This window comes from Mus pahari, chromosome 15 (genome assembly GCF_900095145.1).
Source record: "Mus pahari chromosome 15, PAHARI_EIJ_v1.1, whole genome shotgun sequence".
Lineage (NCBI taxonomy): Eukaryota > Metazoa > Chordata > Mammalia > Rodentia > Muridae > Mus > Mus pahari.
In genome coordinates, this window is record NC_034604.1 from 66981061 (window position 1) to 67008158 (window position 27098).

Here is a 27098-nt window from a genome sequence, read left to right on the forward strand (position 1 = left end):
TTTCTGCATTAACTGCTGTGCCCACTGCAGTCAGAGCCGCCCCTGACAAAGGTTGAGCACATCACGAACCTATGAGTAAAATCGCCAGCATTTACAAGGTAGATTGACATGTCCACTTATAAAACAATAGCAATAGTTTACCCTTCTTCCCTCACCAGGCCTTAAGCCATGGGCTTTGGCCAGGTTTTCAGAAGCAGGCATGAGTTCCCCCTTGTGGAGTAGACCTCAAATTCCAGCATAAACTAGTCGGTTAGCCCTATAAGAGTCAGGTCACAATCACACCAGTGGGTACAAATTGCCTGGCAGTCTGTTACTGTTGCTCTCAGGGTTCACAGGTACGACTGTTGATGAATTTTCTCTTCCTTCTACCATGTGGGCCTCAGATACCAAACTGAGATCATCAGGCTGGGTACACTTCTTTACATGCTAAGCCAGCTCACCAGCCCTCGAATGTTTTAAGACCATGAAAGAGCCCATGGCAAGCTCTGAGGTGTGTACTTGTGCACTGATGCTGAGACGAGCCAGAGGGGGAAGGCCTAGGGGTGGAGGCTGTTGCTCAGTGGCAGCGCAGATTGAGGCGGCTCCAGATTCACTCTCCAGCACCCCAAGGGTGGGAAAGAAGGGGAGAGAGTGATAGGCAGTGAGGTCCAAGCTGGCAAATGGAAGGATGCTTCGAGCATCCACAAGCTGGGTGGAGGCCCATGAGAGCAGTGTTGAGATTAGGGAACTTGTGTCTCCACCACCGTGTCTGCTTGACTGCCTCAAGAAGGATCAGAAGGCTGGAACCTGAATGTGGAAGGGTCCAGTACACCATTGTGGTTTATTTTCTTCTTTCATTAATGACCAAGTTCATCAGAAATCTGTATTGATTGAGGATGGGAAACACATGCCTTTGATCATTCATAGAAGAGCTGCTACAGTTAGGCCAGGCTTTTTTCTTCTTCTTCTTCAGATTAAGTGCAATGTGTATCAGTGGGGGATTTTGAGCAGAGTAGTAACACAATTCAAACTGTATCTTTCAAGGACTCCATTCTCCTCTATACTGTGTGAAGTAATACTGTTCTATTGTAATTCAAATAATAATCGTGAATTTTCCTGTAGATTCACTAAACAGTTTTTAAAAAAAAAGCCAAGCAGTGTCCAATAACCTGAATGGTTGGGAGGCTGAGACAGGATAACTGCAAGTTTGAGACAAGCCTGGCTTCCATAATGAGACCCTATCTCAAATACGACAAAACCATACAAAGACAGGTGAACTCAATAGTGTGTGTGTGTGTGTGTGTGTGTGTGTGTGTGTATAAGTATGTATGTGTGTGTGTATGTATGTGTGTGTGGTATGTGTGTGTATTCAAGTGTGTTGTGTGTGGTATGTGTGTGTATGCATGTGTGGTGTGTGTGTGTGTGTGCATCCATGTGCACTCAGCAGGAAGCCAAAGGACACCAAGTGTCCTCCTCTGTCACTTTACACCTTACATCTTATACCTTCCTTGAAACAGGGTCTCACTGAATCAAGAAGCTCACAATTTCCATGGCCACAGAGCTCTCAGAATCCACCTGAGGTCTCGGCCCCCCACCACACTTGGATCTCAGGCATGTCTGACATGTACATGGGTGATGGAGAACAGTAAGCATCCTTAACCAGTGGACCATCTTCCTAGGCCTGGAGGCAATATTAATAATACAATATAACCTAAGATGGCTAAAATACCATCTTAAAATAGAGTCAATACAAAAAATGAATACTATTACTTTTCTAATGTCTTTGAAATCCAGCGCCTGTTTTCTACTTCCAGTGTATCGTGATTGGCCCGGCTATAGCTCAAGTACTCAGGAGCCACGTCACATGTGGCTGGAGGCCTTAGCACGGATGGGAAACAGTATGTCCCTCGTGTGCCTCCTCCAGCTAGGGAGTTGTAGACACTGCCTTCCGAACACTGCAGGCTGATGGAGCTCTCTGAGGCAGCCTCTGAGACTTCCTGAGAAGAAGCAGATAAAGCCCCAGGTTGCACGTTGATAATATTGGATCTGTGTACAGCACTCTTTGTCCCAAGCAATTGTCATTGTCATCATGACAGCATACTCATCAGAACACTGCTGCTACCCCACCTTCCCAGACGAAGGAACTTAGCCATGAGCAATGAAGTCATTTATCCGAAGCCACACCACAGACTTCCATCAACACTGATGACTTCATCTATGACACCAGTGACCCTCAGTCGCTTTTGTTCCTACGCCCTCTGAAAGCTTTGGAAAACGCAGACTCCACTTTTCACTCTATGTCAGAGCTGTTGCAAATGGGGCTTTTTTTTCTCTTTATAAGTAAACTTTATTTTCATGTCAACTATGTTCAGCAACCTGGGGTAAAGCCATTTATTAATCCTTTCAGATTATTTGATTCTTTCAGACTTTCTACCCATTTAATTAGATCATCTGCTAACAGTGACCATTTTATTCCTTTCTTCTTGGTTCTTATTTATTTAATGTTATTTTATCGTACTAACTATGACATTTAAGGAACCTGGAATGCCTATGGTGCATGCCCAGGGCCATTCCGACACCAAACGGAGAGAGCTGTCTCACTTACACTCTCAGACTATGTACGCTTGTGCCATAGTTTCTAGTGTGGGCAGCAGGTGGTACTGAGTATGTCTACAGGTCCAGCCCACAGAGTGTGTACCAGGGGGGTTTCCAGAGGCCCTGCCTTGGAGTCCTTTGTGCAGCGTATACACAACCAGCCTCTCCTCACCACTTGCAGTGGACACTGAGCCTGCAGCGCCGCCCAAAGCATCTACTAGATGGCCTATCTCCGCAGCCCTGGGCCTACTGCCACTAGGCCTCACTATGTCTGCTGCCTTGGTTGGAAGGGAAGCAGTGAGCTCACTAGGGATTGTAGAACAGCAACCTGCCAGCCTCCATGTGGGGATGGAGGGAATCATCCATTCAGACCATTACCACTGCCCTGTGCGATGGCAGGGAGATGCTTGCCGGACAGATGTGAATGAATGCAGTTCTGGAGAGACCAGTTGTCCCCAGCACTATGTCAATATGCTGGGCAAGTACTGGTGCCAGTGTTGGGAGAGGCAAAGCCCATCTACAGACGGGGAGCCCCCTCCCTGGTGACCCCAAACCCCACAGCAGGAGTGGACTGCGTGGTGAAGGAGGAGGTGCATGGGCTGCAAGTCCTGGGTTGACATGCTAGAGCAGAAACTGAAGTTGGCGCTGGCCCTACTGGCCACAAAGCATAGCGCCTGGAAGCCTGCTGGCCCACTCCTTCCAGAAGCTAGCCAACATCAATTCACTGAGTGAGTAGGTCTCCTTCTCAGAGGAACAGCAGCAATTGGAGAAAGAGAGAGAGAGAGAGAGGGAGAGAGAGAGAGAGAGAGAGAGAGAGAGAGAGAGCTGCGATACATCTCAGCTCCCAGGTTGCACTGGGCTGTCACCCCTCTACATCTCTCCCAGCCAGAGTACAGGCGCTACCTGGTGGTGCTGTGAGCAGAAGGCCCTCTCAGGAGGTTCCAGGGACCTGAGAATGGGGAGTGGGGTCTTGTGTGACTCTCCCAGTGAGACTTTCCAGGTACAAGAGCTCCCTGCCCAGGTGTGGATTGTCCCCATCTTTGTCATAATAAAGCTGGGACAAAGAAAGAAAAGGAACTATTGTATGGATATGGTACCAAGTTGGCATCCGTAAATGTTTCGTAGAGACAAAGCTTTTATTAGTAGGTACAGAATTTACTGCATTTCCAGATATTACTTATTAGAATGAAGGCATTCTCTAGTCTTAATTTGATCAGGATTCTTATTCTAAGTGAGTGTTAAATTCTGGCTCTGGGGAGATTATCTTGCCATCCTCTCCCATCTTTTGTTGCTGTGAAACCAGTAATTCTTCTAAAGCCAAACGAACTCTGCATTCCTGGAATGAACTTCTCTTACGAAGATGTCTTTCTTAATATATGTCACTGGATTCAATTAGCTAATTATATTCTGCAGGGTTTTATGGGGAAGATTAGCAAGTGATTTTCCTTTCTTTTAATGTCCTTCCATTGACATCATCTGGATTAAACCGGCCTCATAAAATGAGCTGGGGCAGGTTCCCTTTTTTCTACCGCCCAGAAGTGTCTGTGGAAGGAAGGCATGTTTCTTTCTTTAGACTAATTCTCTAATGAAGACCAGAAAAACTTGTAAGATTTTTAGCCATAAATTCAACTTTTAAAAATAATATTCTTATGAATTCTTTGAAATTTTCGTACTACGTATCTTCAACTCTCTTTACAGTAATGTGTAAGTTCCGGTGAGGTGTTTGGGGTTGTTCCTTTTTAACTTTTGACACAGGGTCTTACTCTGCTGGCATAGCTGGTCTGAAATCTGAAACTCATGGGTTGCAGGCCTTCCCCCAAGTAACTGGGACTACAGGCAAACACTACCGCATTTGTCTAACAGTTTGGGAAGAGAGGGAGTTTGCTTTGGTCTGTGTTTTTGTTGGTTGTTTTGTTTTGTTTGTTTTTGAGACAGGGTTTGAGTAGCCCAAGCTGGCCCTGCTTCAGATGCCAGGAGCACCAAGATGCACCACCACGGTCAGTTCCCAACGTCTGTTTTCTTAAAAAGTTGCTTTGGTAATTTTACCTAATATAAAATTTTTATGGGATTATTTTTTATCATATTAATGTTTATACTGTCTGTTCCAATATCCCCTTTTACATTCCTAATAGAGGTATTCTATAGAAAATATTTCAAAATAATCTATCCCTGACCTACTGAAGAATAGACAAATAAAATGCAGTATATCCATAAAGTATTATTTAACCATAAAAAGGAAAAATTACTGATGGGATGCATATTGAAAGCATGCAGAATGGAAGAAGCCATTTACAAAGGAGCTCGTGTTGTGCAAGTTTATTCATATGAAATGTTCAGAATTAGCCCTATCTGATGTTTCCCATTGCTTGGGGGCTTGGGAAGGTAAGGTGAAAAGTGGAGGTGACTTCCAGAACTATGGGGTTTCTCTGGAGGATAATAAAAATATTCTAAAACTGGTGGTAGTGATAGTTGTCCAGTGAATTCCAGCTCAATGAAGTTGGCTGTCTTCAACATGTCACTATGAGTTTAATAATACCCGGCACAACAAAAACCAACCAACCAACCAACCAAACCAAACCAACCAAAATCCAAACTTTATGATACTGGACAAATTACATCCTCCCTCAATTTTTTCTAAATAACAAATTGGAATGTACCCAACCATTTAACATTTGAGCCTTGGTAGCAGTGTCTGTTTTCCTTGCCTTTGGTAACTTGGGGGTTCTCCATGCTGACAGCACTCAGCAGTAGCATGGCATGGACTCTCCTGGTTCTCAGAAGACCAATGCTAGAGTCTCATAAGATAGGATGCCCGTATATTTCAGGAACATCTGCTAGTTCCAAGACCATTGCCCTAAGTGGCACTGCCTCGCAGGAGAAAGGGATTGTGTTCTAGTCTCTGCTGGCTGTACAGAGATGTATCAAGGCCCCTGGAGAGGCAGGTTAGCCCTGGGGTTGCTGACTCAGACCTGGACAATTCGAGATGTTCAACACCAGTCCAGCCGTGTGGAAGAGATACAGTCAGACTAACCTATCATCTCTGGAAGTCACAACAATGTAGAGAACAACCTGGACAAGATGACCTTGTTTCACTGGGTGACAGGGAACTAAACACTGCTTAGCTCTCTGCCTCTGGCTGTCTGAATAGCTTCTGGCAGCTAAGGGGATTCATATTGCTGAAGAACTTGATCCCTCACTTTTCCCTGACACTTTTTTTTTTTTTTTTTTTTGTGGGTGAATTTAATCTTTGTACCTGCCATGTCTGCTGAGTGTATAATTAGCAGGTTGGATCTGAGCAGCAGGGCTTCTCGGCTAGCTTTATTTAGGGATGGAATATTTTTCTTTCTTTTCTTTTTTTCCTTTGAGAAAACTTAGGCACTCCAACTTCCTTATAATCCTGATTATGACAGCCTTGCTTAACCCTGAGTCCATCAAGAACACAGAAATACCTGAGTGTAGGTGTCAGTTAGAGTTACCTTGTCCTCTGGATGTGAATGGACTGCCTTGCTGTGTTAGTAGTTCCTCTGTGCCTCGTCCTAACCCTCTGATCACTTACCTCTGACTACAACTGATGTAAGGTGCTCTCCATCAGGGACTCGTTTCCCTGCTGCTGGCCATCTTCTTGGGATGTGTAATTCAGCATTTGCTCTCAGTTAGTGCTGTGCAGCATTGGAAAGGAATCCATTAAACGTGGACCTAACAGACTCAAACGTTTAGGATTTATTTTTGAGTAACAAGGCTAGAAATAAAAGCCACCATTGGAGGTAACCTGTGTCAGCATTGCCAGGTCATAACCACTCAGGTGGCTCAGAACAAACTATTTTCTTGTTTCCTAAAACAAAACAACAGAAACAACTGGATGAGGCTTGTAGACCACTCGTCTACCCTGTGTAAGTCTCGAGACTCTTGCCTAAGGCTCAGCCCTTCCCCTTTCTTCCTTTGCTCTAACACCCTTCTACACAGCCAGTATGTAACTTCTTAGGTAGTTTAATCTTTGTTTAATCTTTTCCCTGACTCTAGGGGTTTGTCTCCATACCTTAGAACAACAAACTAAAGTTTCAAACTGTTATTTATAAGGATTTACCCATTAAAGTCACAGTCAGGCATTCTGTTCCTCCTCCTCCGTGTCAGAGACTAGGTCTGTGCATTTTGTGTGTTTTTAACATGAGTCAGGAAAAAGGATCCAGTGGATAACAAAGTACTAAATATTAACAAAATCTCAGGACAAGGAAATGTGATTCAGTCAACACTCTTTATTGAGCGCCTCTGATGTTCCAGGCACTGAGTCAGTCATAAAGGGGAAAAGACGCAGACAGGGCTCTGCTCTTGTGTGGCTTACAGAGCTGCTGTGGAGAAACATCACATTCAGAGGCAAAATGAAGCTGTGACCGACAAGTGTCAGGAAGACGGGTTGAGGGGCTGAGAAAAGTACACTTCCTAGCAGGAAGGAGCCAGTCAGGCAGACTTCCATGAAGCCTGAAAGCCAAGCTAAGATGTAAGGTTAATCACTAGGTTGATTTGGGGAGTGGCAAATTCCATTTCAGGAGAAGGAAGCAGGCCACTGGAAGGCTCTGTGACATCAGAAGATCTCGAGGCTGGGGCTGCAAACCTACGTAGCACTGGGGAGTAAGATCAGGTTGGAGAGGTGAGTAAGCCAGACCACTACCAAGTTTCAAGCCAGGGAGAGATGGCAAAACCTTACATCTTGGGAAAAAGCCCATTCTGGCTACAGTACAGATGATGAACAGGAATATTACAAAGACCTGAACTGTCAGCTACCTGGAGTGTCTATGTGGAGATGACCAGTTACCTAGAGGAGTTATTCTGTATGGATGTGTTCAGATGTAACTGCTATACTAAATGAGTATATACATAGTCTTCGTCAGAACATCCATTGTACTATACTAGTGACTCATAAAGCCACCACAGAAGCAGCAACCTGCCTTGTCTCCCCACACTTCTTGTCCCTTCTCCCAAGGCTTCTTTCTCCACTTAAAAAAATTATTAGTATGTATTAACTGTACAGAACAAGTTTCATCTTTACATTTTCATACATTCTTATCAGAACCCACTCTCAACCATTCATGTTCCCTCTCTTCCCCCCATGTTTTTCTGTCAGGGATGGGGGGTGTCAAGTAGAGACACTGGGGATCAAGCCCAAGACCTTGCTCAGGCTAACCACTGTCCTACCCCTGAGCTACATTCCCAGCCACTTCTCTTGCTTTTTAAAACACAATGTACTTAAATAGTTGTTTTTCATTTGTGCACACTGAAAAAAAAAGAATTACATACTATTATCTCTCAGTTTAGACTTAGTTTTTCTCTGTCAAGAAAGAATATTCAAAGGTGCAGCCAGTGCTTCCTTTTTAGTGTCCCCTAGAAAACCAAACCAAACCAAAGCCCCACATACTTGAGCTCGGGAACCCTTGGCAGGTATAGAGTCCTAGGCTCCATCCTCAGCTCCACATAAACCTAGTGTGGGCTCCATCCTCAGCTCCACGTAAACCTAGTGTGGGCTCCATCCTCAGCTCCACGTAAACCTAGTGTGGGCTCCATCCTCAGCACCACGTAAACCTAGTGTGGGCTCCATCCTCAGCTTCACGTAAACCTAGTGTGGGCTCCATCCTCAGCACCATGTAAACCTAGTGTGGGCTCCATCCTCAGTACTATATAGATTTAGCATGGTGACATAAGATGGTTACCTCAGCATTCTGGAGGTGGAGGCAGAAGCATCACAAATTCAAGGTCATCCTTGGCTACATAGCAAGTTCAAGGCTAGCCTGGGCTACATGAGATCCTAATCTTAAAGGAAAAAAAGAAGAAATGGGTCAATATTCCTATTAATATCCATTTCGCTAGCCCTCAAAGCTGTCAGTAAAGACAGATCTAGTACATTTCACTATAAACATATACCTTTGTGAGATAAAGTACCATCATGTCCATTTGGGATGGAGACATTTGAGAAGGATTCGTATTTCATTAAAAAGAGAAAAAGTAGCAAAATTTCAAGCTGATATCAGAATATTCAGAGAAACAATAGAGTTGGATTATCTGTATTAACTTAAAGGCATAATAAGGATATTAGTACTAGGAGGCAATAATCATCCTTCCTTTTATACCACAGACCAAAACTAAGCCAGTGCTCTCCCACCAGGCTACACTCCCAGTCTAAAAACTATAAAATTTTCTTGGGGAAGAAATACTCACAACACTACGGCAGATTACAAACACATGTTTATAAGCCCAGCTCCTGAGCGGGAGTGCTTGAAGCTTCGGGCCAGTTTGGGCTTCACGGCAAGACCTTGTTAAAAACAGGGAGAGGTGAAAGAGAGGGTAGGACTTAGGTTTTTAAGTTGATGAAGTCATGTCTTCAATAGAGTACTAAAGCAGGCCATTCCTATGGGCAGTGGGGAATGTGAATGAAGATGAAATATGTTATAAGTCACATTTATTTTTTTCTGTCTTTTTAAAAAGATAAAGTCCTACTATGTAGCCCGGGCTCCTATTTTCCTGCCTTAGCCTCGCAAATGGCAAGGTGTCAGGCTTGTGCCACCATGCCTAACTAAGATGTTCTGTAACATGAGAGAACGAGAAAGAACTAACTCCTCGGAGATAGAGATCTGAACACAAGAAGTTTGACTTCTTGTCAGTTTCCTTCTACTCACAGAAACCAACCTCAGTACTCCAAGATAAAGACATTAGTAAATGATACAACTCTAAAATTACATTAAGTCTCACACTTTGAGAGACTATTTGATGCTAATGAGAGCCTGGGTCTGGACTTGTCGGTGGGCCCTGTAGTCAGTGTCTCTCAACACCCATCTCTTTGCCCCTTTATGGTTTGTCAACCTTCCAACATTATTTTTATTGTGCCAAAATAATGCCTCAGAAATTTCTTACAGAGGATTTTCTGATAATAAACTCCTAGCTTTTGTTTGTCCAATAAAATATCTTTATTTTGCTTTAGGAAAATAGTGGAGGGAGGGCAGCCTTCATGTAAAAATATCCACGCATAAAGTATGTAATACACAAACATATATATAAGAATCTATAAAATATATATACCCTCAATTTAAATACATAGAAAAAAAAGACAATTTTTTCTCCTAGGCTAGTTCAGTATCCATGTCTTTGAGAATCCCCCAGGCAGCTTGGCAACACAGCGTCAGGGCCACCCTGACCTCCTAACTTAGTCTCTGGAAGCAGAGGCAGCAGTTCTCTATCAACTCCACCCAGCTCACACCACAGCAGACTCTCCCTGGAGTGGGGGTGACTGACTCTCTCCACATCTATAAGATTCACTTGATGGCTCATGTTTCCAAATACTACCTGATGCGGCATCCAATTCCAGCATGCCCAGCCTTTGCCTCCTATTGGAGGATTTGACTCATCTATTAATCCATTACACCATTAACTTTGGCAGCGCATACTCACATTGGGAATAAAAGGTGGAATTTGTGACTCTGAACAGGCCTAGAACTTTGAGGTAATCTTTATGCAGGACTAATGCAAACTGTGCAGCATATATGGCATTCCTGACCCCCACTGACTAATCTACTGTGCTGTCACCATCTCTCCTCCGTCACTGCAACAGGAAAAACAATCCTATTGTATCTAATTCTCAGTAGACTACCCAGGACCATGTGCTAAAAAAAACCAGAATGTTGACGAAAGTGCTAAGATAAAACTTAGTCCAAACCTGTACTGACTGTTCCAGTGAAGGACCACGACGTTATCAATACTGCACATGTATTGCCCATACGTTTGTGTCAGGAACACAAACTCTATGCAGATTCTGCTCCCATTTTTTTAGCCAAGAGGACCCAGTCTTATATACTTTGCCAACAATGGCACCTGAGCTTGGCAGAGCTAAGTCTAACACTGCCCAGAGTGCTGAATTCTATCTGTAGCAACAGCTACAAAGTAAGTCCCCCTGCACAATGGATTGTTTTGTCACACCTGCACTTTAAGAAGGGCTTTTCAACATCTAAAATTTAAATTTTAAATCATTTAAATTTTTTCATCTTTTAAAAATGATTCATTATTTAAAATCTTGTTCCCTCTCACTACTGAGTCAGCTCAGCAATCCAGCTCCATCTTTAGGATTATTAGGGCCAAAGTAATTATAAAAAAAAAAAAATCACTCACAACCAACAACACACATCTGTGGTGCAGGTCTGGTAATACGTCCTCATTCATGCCTTCAGGAGCATGGGTTTCATTTCTTGATCGGAATGCCAATCACCATAAAATCTTCTGCTAGAGTCACTTCTTGGAGCTCCAACACGGCCTCAGCTTGCTTTCTCAGTTCCGCAATGCCGTCGGCCTCCCCTTCTCTAGCCAAGGCGGTTGGTTTGTAGCGCTGACTGAAGTGAGTGAGGACTAGCCTCTTGGCACGGCACAGCTTTGCAAACGCCGCTGCCATCTGCGGCGTGCTGTGGCCATGCTCCCTTGCTTTGTCCATCTGGGAATCATCCAGAGTGGCCTCGTGGATCAGCAGGTCAGCCTCAAAGCACAGCTTCACGCCCCCGTCACCCACAACCCCGGAACAGTCACCCAGAATGCAGACTTTTCTTCCAACCATAGGCTTTTTTAAGACGTCTTGGGGAGAAATTGTAACTCCATTATCCAAAACAACAGAAATCCCGTTTTTCAGCTTCCCATAGGCAGGACCTGGTGGCACACCTGATGATACAACGGATAACATCATATCAAGGATATGGAATTATGATTAGCAAAGAGACAACTTTACCAGCTTACAGCAAACGGCAGATAGCAGAGGCATCCAGGAGCCTTGAGAGAGATGGCTCAGCAGTTAGGAGCAGCTGCTGTTCTTCCAGAGGACCTGGGTTCAGTTCCCAGCACCTCCCTGGCAGCTCACAACTGTCTGAGGACGACAGGCACATACATGGTGCACAGACACAATGCAGACTAAACGCCCATACACATACAACTTTTTTAAAATTTAAAGGCATCCAATCATTTTCAAAACTGAAAGAAATACTTTACCACCTATAGATAACTGTGACATGGGATATTTAAATACTTTAAAAGTTCAGTGTGGACTGTTGTTAATAACAATGGCTCTATGTTTGAAACCTTTCTGAAGCACATATGTAAGCTCACTCTTAAGCTCTGAAGTAACACTTAGATCTTACTACTGCCAGCTTGGATTTTCTGCATTGCATGGGAATAACAGTTTTTGAGGATCTTCATTTATTATAACACCAAAGAACAGATGTAAACAATTATATAATCAATATCTCTAGTCAGAACAAATGTCTATGAACTGACTGACTAAGGAAGAAACTTGGTAAGAGAAATGAATGGGGTCATGGGTTTGGGTAGGGAGATGGCAGCTGGTTAAGACCCTTGATCCCTGAGACCCACAGGGCAGAAGGAGAGAAGTGACTCCCGAAAGCTGTCCTCTGACCTCCACCTGCACACTATGGCAAACACACGCACACACACATGCACACGCATGCACACACACCAAACAAACAAACAAACACACACAAATATGGCCAAGGGATGTTTAAGGCAATTCTGCATGCTTAATCATAATGGTGGATGGTAGCAGTTCCAGATTTTCAAGCTTCAGAGTACCATTAGTATAGATTAACACTGTAGATAATTCTTACAAGCAAATATGTGGCCAACATTTCCAACAGACATGTTTAAAGTTTCCAAATATAACAGTATTTCCACAGTATTAAGATCGCCAGACACATCTTTGGCCTTGTTACTTTTCCTCATTATCTAGAACGTTATACTGTCTTAGTTGGGAAACATACTGTATACCTAAAAATTAGACAGAATCACCACCATTCTTCCAACAGGGATACCATGGCATGCCAAGACAAGTGTAGTGCTGAAGCTGGAAGTAGGACCATAAGGAGAAGAAACTACAAAGTCTTCAGGGGCCAGTACCCATCTTTATGTGTTTCCTTCCACCTATGATGAACCGTGGTATGCAAAACTGGGTAAGGTACATTGTTGCAGGATTTTCCCTGTCTAATTACATTAGGGCAGCAATAGCCTGTGATTGGACAGGGAAAAGAGAGGCGGAGCTAAGAGTTGCAGAGACAGAGAGTGTCTCAGAGGAAGAAGGAGAAAGGAAGATGGAGGAAGATATGAATGGGTGTGACTTTAACCAGCCACAGATAGTTATAATATCATAAGGTTAGAATAATTAGGATAAAACTTTTATCATTATCAATTGGTTCTGAAATTATCATATTGGCTTCTTATAAATTGAGAATTTATTGATACATATATCTGATTGGTAAATTATAAGCTTCCAAAGTCTTGTTTCTACCGGGTAGATTGGTGTTGTGGTGGACAGCAGCAGGCTGAGAGTTGCTGGCATATGTGCAGGAACATGCCAGTTCTTTTTTAATATTTCCCGCAACAGTGCAATGTTGTGAATACCAAACTAACTTCATCAAGATTGAATGGGTAGGCAGGATAAATAGAAAAGAAACTCTTGAAGTAGTTGGCTGCTATTGTAAGGTAAAGACCTATGACAAAAATCCTTACACCAAAGATGTCACTGAAGAACCAAGGAGATGGCTTGGTGGGTAAAGTGCTTGCTGAGGAAGCAAGAGGACTTGTGTGCAGAGCCCTAGCACCCATGTGAGAAGCCAGGGTGATGCTTGTATCTGTAACCTCAGCACTGGGGGGACAGAAATAGGTGGATCCTAAGGGCTTGCTGAGTAGTCAGTCAGCCTGGGCAAAATAAGGAGCTCCAAGCTCAGCAAGAGACCCTGTATCAAAAAGGAAGGAAGACACCTCTGGCCTCTGCATGCATACATATGGGTGAGAGGACACACAGACACACACCTACACCTCACACAAAGATGTCATTGAAAACATACCTCAGGACTGTGCAACTTCGAATTCCAACCAATCTTAAGGCAGAGGCTGGAGGACCATGAGTCTGGATTTGAGTTACACAGTGACTTGTAGGCCAGTCTGGGCTACAGAGTGAAACCCTGGATCAGACAAAAATAAAAACAGAAACATATTTTAAAAAATAACTTCAAGACTGGGACAAGAAGACGGGCAGTGGCTTAGAGATGGAGCCCATGGGAGACCACGGGCTTGAACCCCAGCATGGCCCAAGGACAGCAAAAGGGAAGTCCAAGGACATAAAAATAAATCATGGACTGATCCTAATTCAAACCACTGCCAACTAAGACAGAGCTGGGCCTGGTCATACTGGCTGTATCCTAGCTGTCAGAATGCACACATCCAAAGCCACCTGGGAAACTCAGATCAGGTAAAATAATAATAATAATAATAATAAAGGAGGTGGAGAGAGCTCAGTGGTACATAGTGCTTGCTTAGTGCGCATCCTAGATTAAGTTCTAAGTGCAGATAATAAGGAAAGAAAAAGGAATGTGAATCCAGAGAGCTAACAAGAAAAGATTCAAATAGATTAAATATTTGAGTTTTGTTCTAAACAGCATCTTTGGGCCAAGGAAGTGAGCGCTCTCCCCCGACAGCCGCGGGGGCCCCTGTTAGAAGCTCAGGTAAAGGGAAGGGGGTGTGCTTACCGAGGTCTCTCAGCTTCTGTGCGTTGAGTTTACCAGCACGCTTCTTTTCCACCACTGAAAAGCCAAAGGATGGAATTCTATGAAAGAGGCGAAATGCTTTTACCACAAACTGCTCGTCATCAACCAGACAGTATGAGTTTTCTTCTGCATCTAGCAAGATAGTTCGTCCTTGTCCTTTGGGAGAGCTGTCTGCTTCATCCATGTGTGCAAATCCTCTCAGTTCTTCTACAGGACACTGGTCAGCTGTAGGAACTAGCTCGTGAACGACGTAAGGAAAAACCAACTCCGTGTGAGAGAGCTCCATGGTTCTCCAGATAAAGTCCCGAAGCCCGACTGGGCCGTAGATTTCAATAGGCTGCCTGGCGACCACAGAGCCACTCTGCAGGCTGATGGTACAGAGGAGGCCTGGAAGGCCAAAGAAGTGGTCTCCATGGAGATGTGTGATGAAGATCTTGGTAATTCTCCCTTTTGATGGAGACGGGGAATATATTAGATAGAAAAGCCAAGACAACTATTTTACTTAGCATCCCTACCCCTCAGCCCAGTGCCGATCCACCCTGTGCAGACTAGACACTTGCCCTGCTATTGAAACTGCCACTGAGGAACATCTTCAGTTCCACAGACAAGCAGTTTCAAACAAGCCTAACAACTTACATAAAGAGTAGTCAGCTGAAACTACACATTCTGTATGTTACTACAAACTTACTCCTTTCATTCTGTTGCATGACTTCAGAAAAGAGAGAAACAGACTTTATCATTTGGTTGATTGATTGGTTCTGTGTATGTGTGTAGGAGGAGGTGCATACGGTGTTGTGTGTAGTCTATGCACATGAGTATGTTGGACACACATGCATGCAGAGAGCAGAGGAGGGGACTGGATGTCTTACTCTACTGCTCTCTACTTTAGTACCTCGAGCCAGGGTCGCTCCTAACGCAGAAGCTCACCATCTTGTCTAGGCTGTCTGAGCACTGCCTCTCTGACTACCCACTAGTGCTAGGGTTGCAGGCCCCACACAGTCATGCCCAGTTTTTACATGGATATTGTGGATTTGAACTCAGGACCCCAGTTTACATAGCATGCACTCTTGCCCTTGAGACATCTCCCCAGCCCTACTCGCTTGCTCTCTGAAACGAGATCTCACACTATAGCCCATGCTAGCCTGGAAGTCACTGTGTAATCCAAACAACCTAAGATTTGTGGCAATCCTCCTTAGCTTTCCAAATGACAGGATAGTAGGTTTGAACTACCAAGTCAAGCTTTAGTGGCTGGTTTAAATAGGATAGTATCTTTTTCCCCATGAATATCTTCAAATCACAGTGCTTTATAGCGTGCCGATTGTTTTTCTATATATTCTTACTTACCTCACCTAACTGCTGGGCCTCGAGCATCTTTCAGACACACTGTCTCCCACTATTCCCTCTGAGGCTGGAAACATGGACCTAGAGCAAATGAAATGCTCTGCTGGCTCTCACTGACTGGTCTAAACCTAAAGCTGCCTTTCAAGGTTTCCTTCCTGAGCAGGGATTCACCAACCATTTGTCCCAGTTGGGATGTGGAGGAGGGGCAAACAGGGTAAGGACTGAGGAACGAAGAAGAAGAGGAAGAGGAGGAACAGGAGAGGCAGAGGGGAACAAGGAAGAGCAGAGGAAGGGTCAGCACATCAGATACAGGCTGGCACACAGAGTAAAGGCAAGTCCCGACCATACTATATGAGGGCCCAGCTCTTGTTTCCAGACTGTTTGGTGCACACTGGCTTAGGTTATAACTTGATTTAGCTAATGGTAAGCCGATTTTACTGCTGGTAAATGGCAGGATGCCGCATGAGCATTTTCTGAGACGCACCACGGGCATTTTGAAAGTAACAATCACAACCCGCATCACATTTCCAGTAGAACAGGCTCAGGCCACCTATCCCAACTATACGGTACCATAAAAGAACAGGAACAGTTTATCACACTCTGATTTGTTCCGACAGCAAATGCTCTCAAAGCAGTCTTCCCAGAATGGCTGCACCCAGGCTGCACTGGCCAAGAACAAAGGCTGGCTCAGAGGCCGACTTGGGTGATCTCAAGGAGGTGATGTCTAAGTTCACGAGGACTTCTCTCTCTACAGATGACTCTCTCAAGCTGCTTTTGCTTTCCGATTCCTCAGGTCTCGTGTGGTAATCTCTGTGTGGTGCTGAGGATTGGATCCTGGGTGCCACGCCCACTCTGCAAGCCCCCAGTCACTGAGCTACCCCAGAGTGCCACGCCCACTCAGCAAGCCCCCAGTCACTGAGCTACCCCGGGTGCCACGCCCACTCAGCAAGCCCCCAGTCACTGAGCTACCCCAGGGTGCCACGTCCACTCAGCAAGCCCCCAGTCACTGAGCTGCCCCAGGCCTCTTCTTAACCACCCTTTTTTTTTTTTTTTTTTTTTTTTGGTCTTTTTTTTTTTTTTATATTTTAAATGAAAGAACGTTTCTTAAATTTTCCCATTTCCCCTTTCCAGACAGCCTCTCAGTATAACCCAAGGTCTCTAGAGATAGAAGAACTACAGCAGCCACTGAGTCTGAACCCATGTTGGCCTCAAAACTGCCACCTTTTGGGGCCTTCTCACTATCTGCTGCAAAACAAAGCCAAAGCTGAACAGACAGCCCGGGAACCCACAGCAAGCAGGTAAATAAGGAAAGGAAAACTGCTTGCACAGTGAGCAGTTTCAGGAGGCCAGACATCTCATTTTCGGGAAATGTGATTTCTGAGATACAAGGAATGGCAACCACAGTCATGAAAGGTATGAGGAAGCGACCAGATGAAGAGTCAAGATCACACCCTCTCCCTTTCCCCAGGAAGAAGGAAGTGGTGGAGAAACACTGCCCACAGCGGAGCAGAACACTATGCATCCTTGGTTGGACATGATGATGAAATTAAGTCTACTGCCTTATAGTATATGATGTGTGTGTGATGTGTGTGTGTGAGATGTGTGTGTGTGACGTGTGTGTGTGATGTGTGTGAGTGATGTGTGTGGTGTGATATGTATTTTGTGTGTGTGATATGTGTGTGTGTGTGTGTGTGTGTGTGTGTGTGTGTGTACAAGCTAGAGCAGGAGAGAGAGAGAGGGAAAGAAGGAAAACATATTGCTGAGGTTGCTATGGTGACATAGACCTGGTGGCACAGGCCAACTATTCCAACTACTGAGAAAGCTGAGTCAGGAAGACCACAAATTCAAGACCTACCTAGGCTACTGGGCAAATTCAAGGACAGCCAATGGGTAACTTAGCGAAACCTTATCTCAAAATAAAATTGTGAAAATACAAAGTACTAAGATAGGTACTTTGCCAATTGCACCGATACAATTGCCAGTCCTGCCAGACATGTACATATGTAAATCAGTTACAATTATTTTCCTTTTCTAGTGCTGGGGGCTTACACACATTAAATCCATGCTGTACTACCAAGTCTCATTTAACATTTTTAGCATTGTTAAGACCATGCTCTGTAATGCTTTTAGGAATCACTTTATAATCATTTCTTTTGCTTTGCTGATTTTGGTTTCCACACTGGGAACTGGAGCCACAGTGTCACACATGAATTCTACAATCAGTGCCCCCTTTCCATGCTATATTTAAAAATCCCTCCTCGTCTCTTCTATCATTACATAATTGATGGCTGGTCCCCAGTCCCTACAAGTATGTTACTTTAAATATCAAGTGCCACACCCTCTGATAAGCTGTAGCAGCTCTGATTTACCAAGACCTCAGGAGTGGGAAATCCTAAATGTCCACCTGTTCACAGTGAACAGTGCTCACGAGGTGTCCACCAGGCACATGAGTGTCACTAAACTTACCTGACTGTACATCAGTGTACAAACACAGAAACACACTACATATATAACATAGTCCCAGATACCAATGCCACTAAGTTAATAAAAACAACGTAAGGTAAAGAGATGCCTGCGGGGAAGGAGAAGATGCTTGACCCAGGAGGTCTGAGAAGACAGCCTTTTAGATGGGATTTAAATGATGAAAACATAATAACTAGTAAGCTAATAAAATTATTTTTAAAGGTGTATATATATATATATATATCAATCTGTTTTGACACAAGGTCTCCCTGTGTAGCTCCCTGGCCTCTAACTCACAACCCTTTCTGCTTCCTGGGTGCTAGGATCCCCAGCAAGCGCCACACGCCTGGTTTATAACATCTCTTTGAGGCACAGTTTGTAACCCTGTTCTTTGAGACAAGGAACACGTATTTAAGCTGGCTGATCTGCTGAGACCAAGCCTGAGATACAACTGGGCCTAGTGCCCAGCTTTTCCTGAGTCCAGCCAGAGACTTCACACTGGGCTCACCTTCCAGGCGCTGCTCTTGGATCACTACTCTGTTCCCTCAGGCTGGACTTCAACTCTCCCCAGGCCAGGAATTATTATTCCTCTCTCAGCAACTCGTAGATAAACTCGTCTGAGATGGCTACCAGAAGAACAAGGGGAAGCCGCAGCCACCTCTTCCTCCTTCCCTTCTTCCACTCCCCCCTCCTGCTCCCCCCTCCTCCCTCCCCCTCCCCTGACCACCTACTGCCCTTTGCATTCTCCCATGACATTATTTGCTGGTGGAGACAAGCACAGCTACCACTCCCATGTTGGGGGGGGGGGTGTCCATCTGCTGCACCTGCTGTATCTCTCCTCATCCTGTATGCCCTGGCCTCCATAAATCCTGGCTTTTGACACAGGATGAATGAAAAGCGCGTGAAGGTATGCATGACATTCAGCAAGCACTGCTGGGTGCCCGACACTCTTCCAAGCCTTGCCGGACAGAGTTCAAGTTATGAAGTGGATACAGATTTAGGCCTGTTACTGAACAACAGGGTTCCTGACAGCCAAGAGCATGGCGCACAACAGAGGACAGTCCCAAGTAAGCTGGATGCACACTAACCTGCTTTAAGCTGGCTTTTCATAAGTTGGGTCTGTGTTCCTTCCCCACAGTCAAAGAGCCAGCACTCGCCCTCACACCGAAGAACCACCGCAGAGGCGCCACGGGTCGGCGATGGATATGCTGCTCCTGTCCCAAGAAAGGTCACATCCATAGACATCTTCCACCCTGCAACATAAACATCACTGGTGTCATAAAAAAATCTGCAGCCAAAGCCTGCTCCTCTGAGATTTACTACAACTGGTTGATTTTTGGTGCTGGGGATAGAACCCAGACCTTAGTACTCTTGGTATTTGCTGAACATGTGCTCTGCATGGAGCTATACCTTCAATAACTGCTTATGCTCTGGGTATAATGATTTGTTTGGTGTTTTAAAATAGTGCTGGTACTCTACCACTGCATCGCACTCGCACGCAAGCGCATACAGGAGCGAGCACACACCCCCCCACACACACAGAGTTTGGGGATCAGTAGGTAAAGCCACTTGCAACTAAGCCTGACAACTTGAGTTTGATCCCTAGAATCCACACTGGAACTGGTGAAGGGCATCAGTAGCTCAGTAGTAGAACTCCTGCCTGGCATGTACAGGGCCCGGGCTTAATCCCTGCATTACAGGTAAAACACTGTAGTGAATTCCAACCCTATGACAGTCTCTAAAAGGCAAACTACAGAGAAAGTAGACAGACAGAAGAATTAATTGGGGAGTCATTTTTTTTTCTACCTTTGGTTTTTGAAGACAGGGTTTCTCTGTGTAGCCATGAATATACTGGAACTATCTCTATAGACCAGGGTGGCCTCAAACTCAGAGATTCATCCACCTCTGACTCTCAGGTACTGGGATTAAAGGTATTCGCCACCACAGTCCCTCAGGCAAGCACATTTTTAAGGAAGTAAAAGAGTAGGTGGTCACACTATAGAAATGTTATTATATGGAGATGTAACCTGGGGTAAAGCACTTACACAGCAATGAACAAAGCTCTGGCTTTGACTCCAGAACCTCATATACAGGCAAAGAAATACTATATAATGGTTTACACAATCACAACACAAGAATTCAAATCAATAGGCTTCTTTACCAATGAAATGAACCAACTGAAGTAATCAGAAGGATAAAGGCAGGTTTATTGAGAGACAACTCTCTCAAGAGTTCGCTAATCTCACAGGTGGAGGTCAGGGAAATCCACACCCAGGCTAAAGCAAGGGGGATTTATTTATTAGATATTTTCTTCATTTACATTTCAAATGCTATCCGGAAAGTCCCCTATACCCTTCCCCTGCCCTGCTCCCCAACCCACCCATTCCTGCTTCCTGGACCTCGCATTCCCCTGTACTGGGGCATATGATCTTCGCAAGACCAAGGGCCTCTCCTTCCACTGATGGCAGACTAGGCCATCCTCTGCTACATATGCAACTAGAGACACAGCTCTGGGGGTTACTGGTTAGTTCATATTGTTGTTCCTCCTATAGGGTTGCAGACCCCTTTAGCTCCTTGGGTAATTTCTCTAACTTCTTCATTAGGGGTCCTGTGTTCCATCCAATAGATGACTGGCAAGGGGGATTTATAAAGTATAGGTGAGGAGGTATGACGTGCCAGCTAAAACCTGGGATTATGTTCATACATTGTCAAGAATTGAGCCCCTAGGTGGGTACTCTTAAGTGGGTTTTGGGACTCTCAGAGACAAGGGGTAATGACATGTTAGCCTGGAGTTTTTGGGTTTTTTTTTTTTCCCTGTGCGGACAGGGTTGGGGGAAGGAGGGTAGATGGGTTCCCCAGCTTGTGAAGGGAATGAGCAGAGGTTCCAGCCTGACCCAAATAGCATTTGTTTATAATTGTCAGTACTGGCTCATCAACATACCAGACTAATGTTATTTAGTACAAGAAAAAATGAGAAAGTGCATAGTGAGAAGCTCTATGAGATGTCTCCATATTTTGTACTAATTCGCTTTTTAAGTCCTAATAAACAGTCAGCCCCACCTGGATTTAGTTTTGGCTAAGAGTCTAAACAAGACAAGTGGTGGCCACAGTAGTCCCTTCTGAAGGGCCACGGTACTGAGTAACAGTGTTGATATTTCACAGCAATACAAATGGTGTACTTCACTCAAAGACAGAGTTCACTGTTGATCAGTTTGCCTTTGCCCTTCTCTTCCCAAGTCCTGAGGCAGAACATGGGGCCTCAGGCACAGACCAGAAGAGCTCTGCTGTAAGTATACCTCCAGCTGTGGCTCCATCTCATCACAGTGATCTGCAACCTAGTACATGTGCAGACGTGTTTGCCAATTCCTGGCACTGTTCTCACTAGATCTATGCACTGTGCCACCTCTGATCTTTGTTTGTGATGGGAGATGTTTGTCACATACAACAATGAAGGCTAGCTGAAACCTATGACTAACTAGTTTCACATGAGTTAGAAATTTAAATACAAAAGAAAAAAACCCTGATAAAATATGTCTTAAAAATTAGTGCTGGGAATATAGTTCAATAGGTGAGCCTTTGCCTAACATGCAAGATGCTCTGGTCCCAGCCCACCACAAGGGGAGAAAAATCAGGAGAATCTTGATAGAACTTTAGGGAATAGAAAGACTTCTTGCAAAGGCAAGAGGCTTATAAATTTAAAAATAAACTCACCTACTGCATGGTACAGAATTTTGTAACATCTGTGTATCAAAACTCAGTGAAATCACAGGGAAAAAAGGTAAACATCTACAAAACCTCAGGCCAAGGGGAAGATATCAAAAGGAGTAGAAGCGTTTCTGTAAGAGCTTGGTGACTAGGAGGTGGCCCGCTGTTGGGCAGTGCCTTCTAAATGGGACAGGGAAGTCTCAATAGGACCATTGCCTAAACACAGCCTGCCACAAGCAGTCCCACCGCTAGATGAGGAGCTACGATCAGTGGGTGCTTAGGGAGGGCTAACCAGTTTTCTCCAGAGACAAGCCACCTCATAGATTATCTCCTATGTCCTGCATGGATCCAGGAATGGGCCTGACTGAGGTGGCAGGGAACAAAGACAAAACAGACATACACAGCCTTACACAGATAGCTGGAGTCGGTGGACAAACCCAGAAGTTTACCATATAGAGTTGACCACTGAGGATTGTTGCACACTGCTTAACAAGGAGACAAGGTTTATGGTGCAGTGCTGGGCCGAGGAGGCAAGTCTTGCTAACCTCAGCAACTGTGGCCTCTGGAGAGCAGTCTGCAGGCCATAAAGGGTGCTGCTAAGGTGGACCTCTTCTGCACACACAACAGTCATTCTTGAGAGGACTCCAGAGGAAAGCTTTGCCCTCTCTCTGAGCTGCACCCGGGGTGGGGAGGGGCACACTTTGGCATTTTCCTGTGGGTCTGAGGATAGGGTCAATGACACGGCCATGCCCTGCCAACAGCACACATTCACTCTGGACACATTCACTCAGGGCTTCCGCCACTCCCTACTTATCCAATCCCAACTGGTCATCCCTAAACGTATGCACACTTGAGCAACAGGAAATGGATTCAGTAGGCAGTGTATATACATGTGTAAATGTGTGTAGCAATAGTACTAAAGAAGAGGCCATGAACGTGTGTGTGTGTGGGGGGGGAATAATGTAAATAAAGTACTTGTGAGTGAAGTTCTCAATTTAAATTAAAGAAAGTAAAACTTTTAAGAGATTAAAGCCTCTTAAAATGGCTATGCGTGCTGACAAGTGCTTCAGTAAGTAAGGGAGCTGTAGCCCAGCCTGACGACTTGAGTTCAATCCCTAGAACTACACGGTGAACAGAGACCAGTCTCACAACTCTGACCTGCACACATGCCCCTTCCAGCTCATGTGTGCACATACACACACAATAATAAATAAAATATTAACTTTCAGTTTATGGAAATGCATTTAATGAAGAATACTGACACAAGGAAAAATAAAGAGGATACATACCAAATCAGAGTACATTCACAATACAACGAAGCATGAAGAGTGCTCAGCCCCTGAGTGAAACGCAAACTCAACAGAGACTCAGTTTCCCACACATCAACTGGCAGATGCCAACCAAGCAATGCCAGCCAAAGCTAGCTGGGATGATGGGAAAAGGGGAAACAGATGTAATCACAAGGTAACAATGGTGGAGGGGTGAACTGCTATTATTCTGTGGGAGAATAACTTGACAATAAATATCACCAGTAATGATACTGTTGATTACAAATCCAAGCAATCTCATTTTCTAGAATCTAGCTATAGAAAAAAATTTCTGTACAATAATGCTTACTATGGTGCGTTTGGGCTAAAATATAGAAACAATTTAGTTATGTCAACAGGAAAATGACTAGTTTATGTTCTTAATGTTAATTATTCATTCTGTTAAATTATATTATTCTATAGGTAATAAGCCCTGTGCTCTGTAACTACAAGGGTAACAATGAGAACACCAGTATAATCGTATTTTTTAGAACAATGCCTCAGGCCCCACACTCGCATAAGACAGTGTGGTGTGAGGGGTATACAATGTACTATTACTATGGCCGGTCTCCTGGGTCTTTAGAATGAAGGAGGAGAGACCAGAGGTTGTCTGCTAACTTGAATCTTTGGATTGTTTCCAGTTGTAATGACCAATGTCTTATTTATTTCTGCTTCATATTTAACAGTGATGATGGTTTTTTATTATTATTATTTATTATATGTAAGTACACTGTGGCTGTCTTCAGACACTCCAGAAGAAGGAGTCAGATCTTGTTACGGATGGTTATGAGCCACCATGTGGTTGCTGGGATTTGAACTCCGGACCTTCGGAAGAGCAGTCGGGTGCTCTTGCCCACTGAGCCATCTCACCAGCCCAGTGATGATGTTTTTAATGTACCAAAAAGGCAAATATGCTTTTTCTAACTACACACATCATTTAGTTTCCTTTCCTTTCCCTGGGGGGCGGCTCCCCACTCACTTCACCTTTCACACCCCTCCCACATGAGGTAGTTATCCAAGCCTTAAGGGTACTGTTAGCATCCCTTCCACGAGTTACTCCACTTTTTTTGCCTCTATCCACGCTTACCTTTCAACAATTAAATAGTTTAGCGTACATAGGCTTTCTGAATTACCTCCTTATTGTTTTGTACTTTTCAAGAGGTAGAGATAAACAGTAGAAAGTTAACTTAAAGGCTAGTAAAACACAGAAGGAAGAACGAAATGTAACTGTTACTGGAAGCTAAGGTTCATGTTGTTTGCCACTCCACCCAAAACCTGGCAGACAGAAACTGATGAAGGAAGAGTTTCTTTACAGTCCTGGCCAGAACGGGGGAAAGATCTTCTCAATGGGTCTCTGCCTTGCCAAGAGCAATGCTGTAATTTACAAATAAATAAATAAATAAATAAATAAATAAATAAATAAATAAATAAGATGAACTGAAAGACAGATGACACACAGGAGTTTAGCTATGAGTCCAAGTCATCAGAGCTGAAATAAGTGTCAAGTCAGGGCTCCTGGCTGGGCATTTTCTTTCCTAGATAATACTGCCTAATCTCTCCAGCTGTCTTCTACCTCTACTATCCTAATCACTTTGCCATCCCTAACAAGTAATGGACAAGTGGTTGGGGCATATCAGAATTAGCCAGGGAGCTTTAAAACACCTGCCCTAGAAATACTACACAGGAAATCCTGTGAGTGAGGCATGAGCTGAGTCTGAGAGCCTGGTTCCCTGTACTCTTAACACTGAGTCACACTGAAAAACGATTTAGTGAGGCATGCTACGTGGTGCACACCTGTGATCCCAGCAAACACAGGGTCTGGGAGATCAAAACAAGCCAGCTTTAGTACGCAGCAACTGTAAGGTCAGACTGAGCTACCTGAGATACTCTCAAACCAGCCTGGCAAACAGACAAACAAGAACTCCTTGTTAGAAAACTATAACCCAAGGGTTGTAACCTGAAATCATTAGTCAACATTTAAAACAAGTGTTGTCGGGTTTGTTTAGTTTTCTTTTGGGTGGGGCATGGTGGTCCACGCCTTTAATCCCAGCTCTCAGAAGACAGAGGCAGGCGGATTTCTGTAGATGCAACGCCAACCTGTGCCTACATACTCCAGGCCACCTAAGGCTCCATAGAAAGGACCTGTCTCAAAAAAACAAAACAAAACAAAGCAGAAAACCAAACAAACCCAAACTGAACATTGAGAGGCTAGAGAGCTGTCTCGGCTGTACCGTGCCTGACTCAAGAGAATGAGGACTTGTACTCAGCTCCCCAGTGCTTACAGAAAGACCAGGGTGTGGTGGGGCGCAGATAGAACCCTAGGCCTGAGGGAAGCAGACAGGCAGATCCCTGGAACTCACCGACAATCTACAAGCGAAAGACCTCATCTCAAAACCTTTAGAGAGTAGTGTGGAAACTATGCAACACTGACTTCTGGCCTCCATATGCATTTGCACACACATGCGCACACATGCACACACACAAAATTCAACTGGATGTGGTGGTGAATACTTCAGATCCTAGCATGGAGGTAGGAGGCTAAAGTAGAGGAACTGAGAGTCTGAGGGCCAGCCTGGGCTAGAGAAACCTTGTCTTGAAACAAACAAACAAAAAAACCAAACAAACAAAAGGAGAAATTTCAAACACATACAGAATTAGAAATGTCAGCGCAGTACATGGTCACGGAGTATTCACAAAGCTTCAAATTCTCAATGCATGGGCAATCTTGATTCATCTCCACTCCACCTTGACCCCACACTGCTTCAGAAGTTCTAAGTGGCAGGAGGTGCTCCCAACAGACCTGACTCCTTTCCTGACCTAAACATCTACTAATGATCACTGTCAAGATCCACTATTTCGTGGTATGGCCACAAGGTGACAAGTCTCCCGCTGTAGTTGTTAGCTGGCATTCCTCTCTGTAACTCCTTGGTCAATTATCTGGTTACCTGTTATAAGGGTCCATAAAGAGGGACGAGATCTTATTTAACTCCCGATGACGCAGCCTGAAATGCACAGCTGGCCTCCATGAGGTTTTTCTTGCCCCAAAATAAGGCCAGAACCGGGAAAGGCTAACTTATCAGTTCACTAAAGAGTTCCACAGAGATAGAAAAAGGCATCGTGCAGGCTGTAGGAAAAACCACGTAGGACACATGAACTGGCATTTCAGCAAGTATAATACTGGGGGTTAAAAAATAGGGGTTTAGGAGAGCAAGAGACAAGAGGTATTACTTGTCTGTAGTACGCGTAGCTTGTTTGGTTCCTGATTTGGATAAACCGATAAGGGAAGAGAAAACAGGGAGAATGTAAACCACTAGTTGGATAATAGGTAATACGAAACGCTAACGAGACTGATTATGACTTCATGTTTAAAAACAGCCATTGTGTCTTACAGACAAGCATTTAGCATACGGAGTAGTACATTTTATAATCGCTTTAAAACAACAGCGGGGAAGAAGGCAATGGGTCAAACAAGTCTGACCATGAATCGGGAAATTTTTTTTTCTATGTATGTTTGAAATTTTCCCCCAATAAAAGGCTGAAAAAATTAGACTAAATAATCAAAACTCTCCCAGTAGGTCAGCTGGCAAAAAACAACTATTTAAGCAATGGTGTATGTTTTGTGACACGCATCGCTCGGGGAATTAGGAATTTAAAGCGAGCAAACCACATTAAAAGCAGCTGCTCGCCTTTTTCAAGACCCGTGCTCCACGTTCGAGATAGTGCGCAATTTCAGTCTTGACAGTGCTGTCACCTGTCACCTCGGGCCTGACTTGCAGATGACAAATCTCTGCTGACCGTGGGGACAGCCCACAGCACCCGGGTGACTCAGTTTCCAGGCTGGCAGCGGCGGGCCAGGGGTGCTGGCGGGTGACACCGCCGCCCCTCACTCGGGAGCTGCGTGGGCCCGGGAGTGAGTGAGTGAGTGGCCGGGCCTGTGGCCGCCGCGAGCCCGGGGACACCGCGCGGCGGGTCCTCGCTGTCGGGCGCTCCCGGGACCTCTGCGCCCGCCCCGCGGGCCTGCGAGCTCCGAGGCAGCGCGCCCGCCCCCCTCGGGCGTCCTGCCCAACTCACCCTCTCTCTCTCCCCGAGGCCCGCCGGCGCGGAGGGAGGCGCAGGCCGGCTCCGAGGCCCA

General features: G+C 44.7%; 1 protein-coding gene and 1 pseudogene across 2 annotated transcripts; one reads left to right on the forward strand and one right to left on the reverse strand.

The window, feature by feature from the left end:
• Positions 1–71: 71 nt before the first annotated feature.
• LOC110332984 lies at positions 72–6997 on the forward strand (annotated as a pseudogene).
• Elac1 (elaC ribonuclease Z 1) lies at positions 6856–27098 on the reverse strand. Of its 2 annotated transcripts, XR_003845306.1 has the most exons (5): positions 27038–27098; positions 19043–19207; positions 14133–14597; positions 8081–11259; positions 6856–8046 (listed from the first exon to the last, which is right to left on the reverse strand). XR_003845306.1 is itself a non-coding variant. In XM_021214992.2 (4 exons), the coding sequence occupies exons 2-4, from the start codon at positions 19197–19199 to the stop codon at positions 10793–10795; spliced, it is 1089 nt and encodes a 362-aa protein (XP_021070651.1). In that variant the 5' UTR covers positions 19200–19207; positions 27038–27098; the 3' UTR covers positions 6856–10792. The 2 variants fall into 2 exon arrangements, 1 of the variants encoding a protein (XP_021070651.1); XM_021214992.2 differs by having other exon boundaries at positions 6856–11259.

Bases quoted from the DNA above. Each gene is read 5' to 3' on its own strand.
- Elac1 (XM_021214992.2), bottom strand. From the start codon at position 19,199: ATGTCTATGGATGTGACCTTTCTTGGGACAGGAGCAGCATATCCATCG. The intron at 14,598-19,042 runs GTTAGTGTGCAT...CTCCATCAAAAG, and splicing joins GAAAAGCCAGCTTAAAGCAG to GGAGAATTACCAAGATCTTC. The intron at 11,260-14,132 runs GTAAGCACACCC...TTGTATCATCAG, and splicing joins ACAGAAGCTGAGAGACCTCG to GTGTGCCACCAGGTCCTGCC.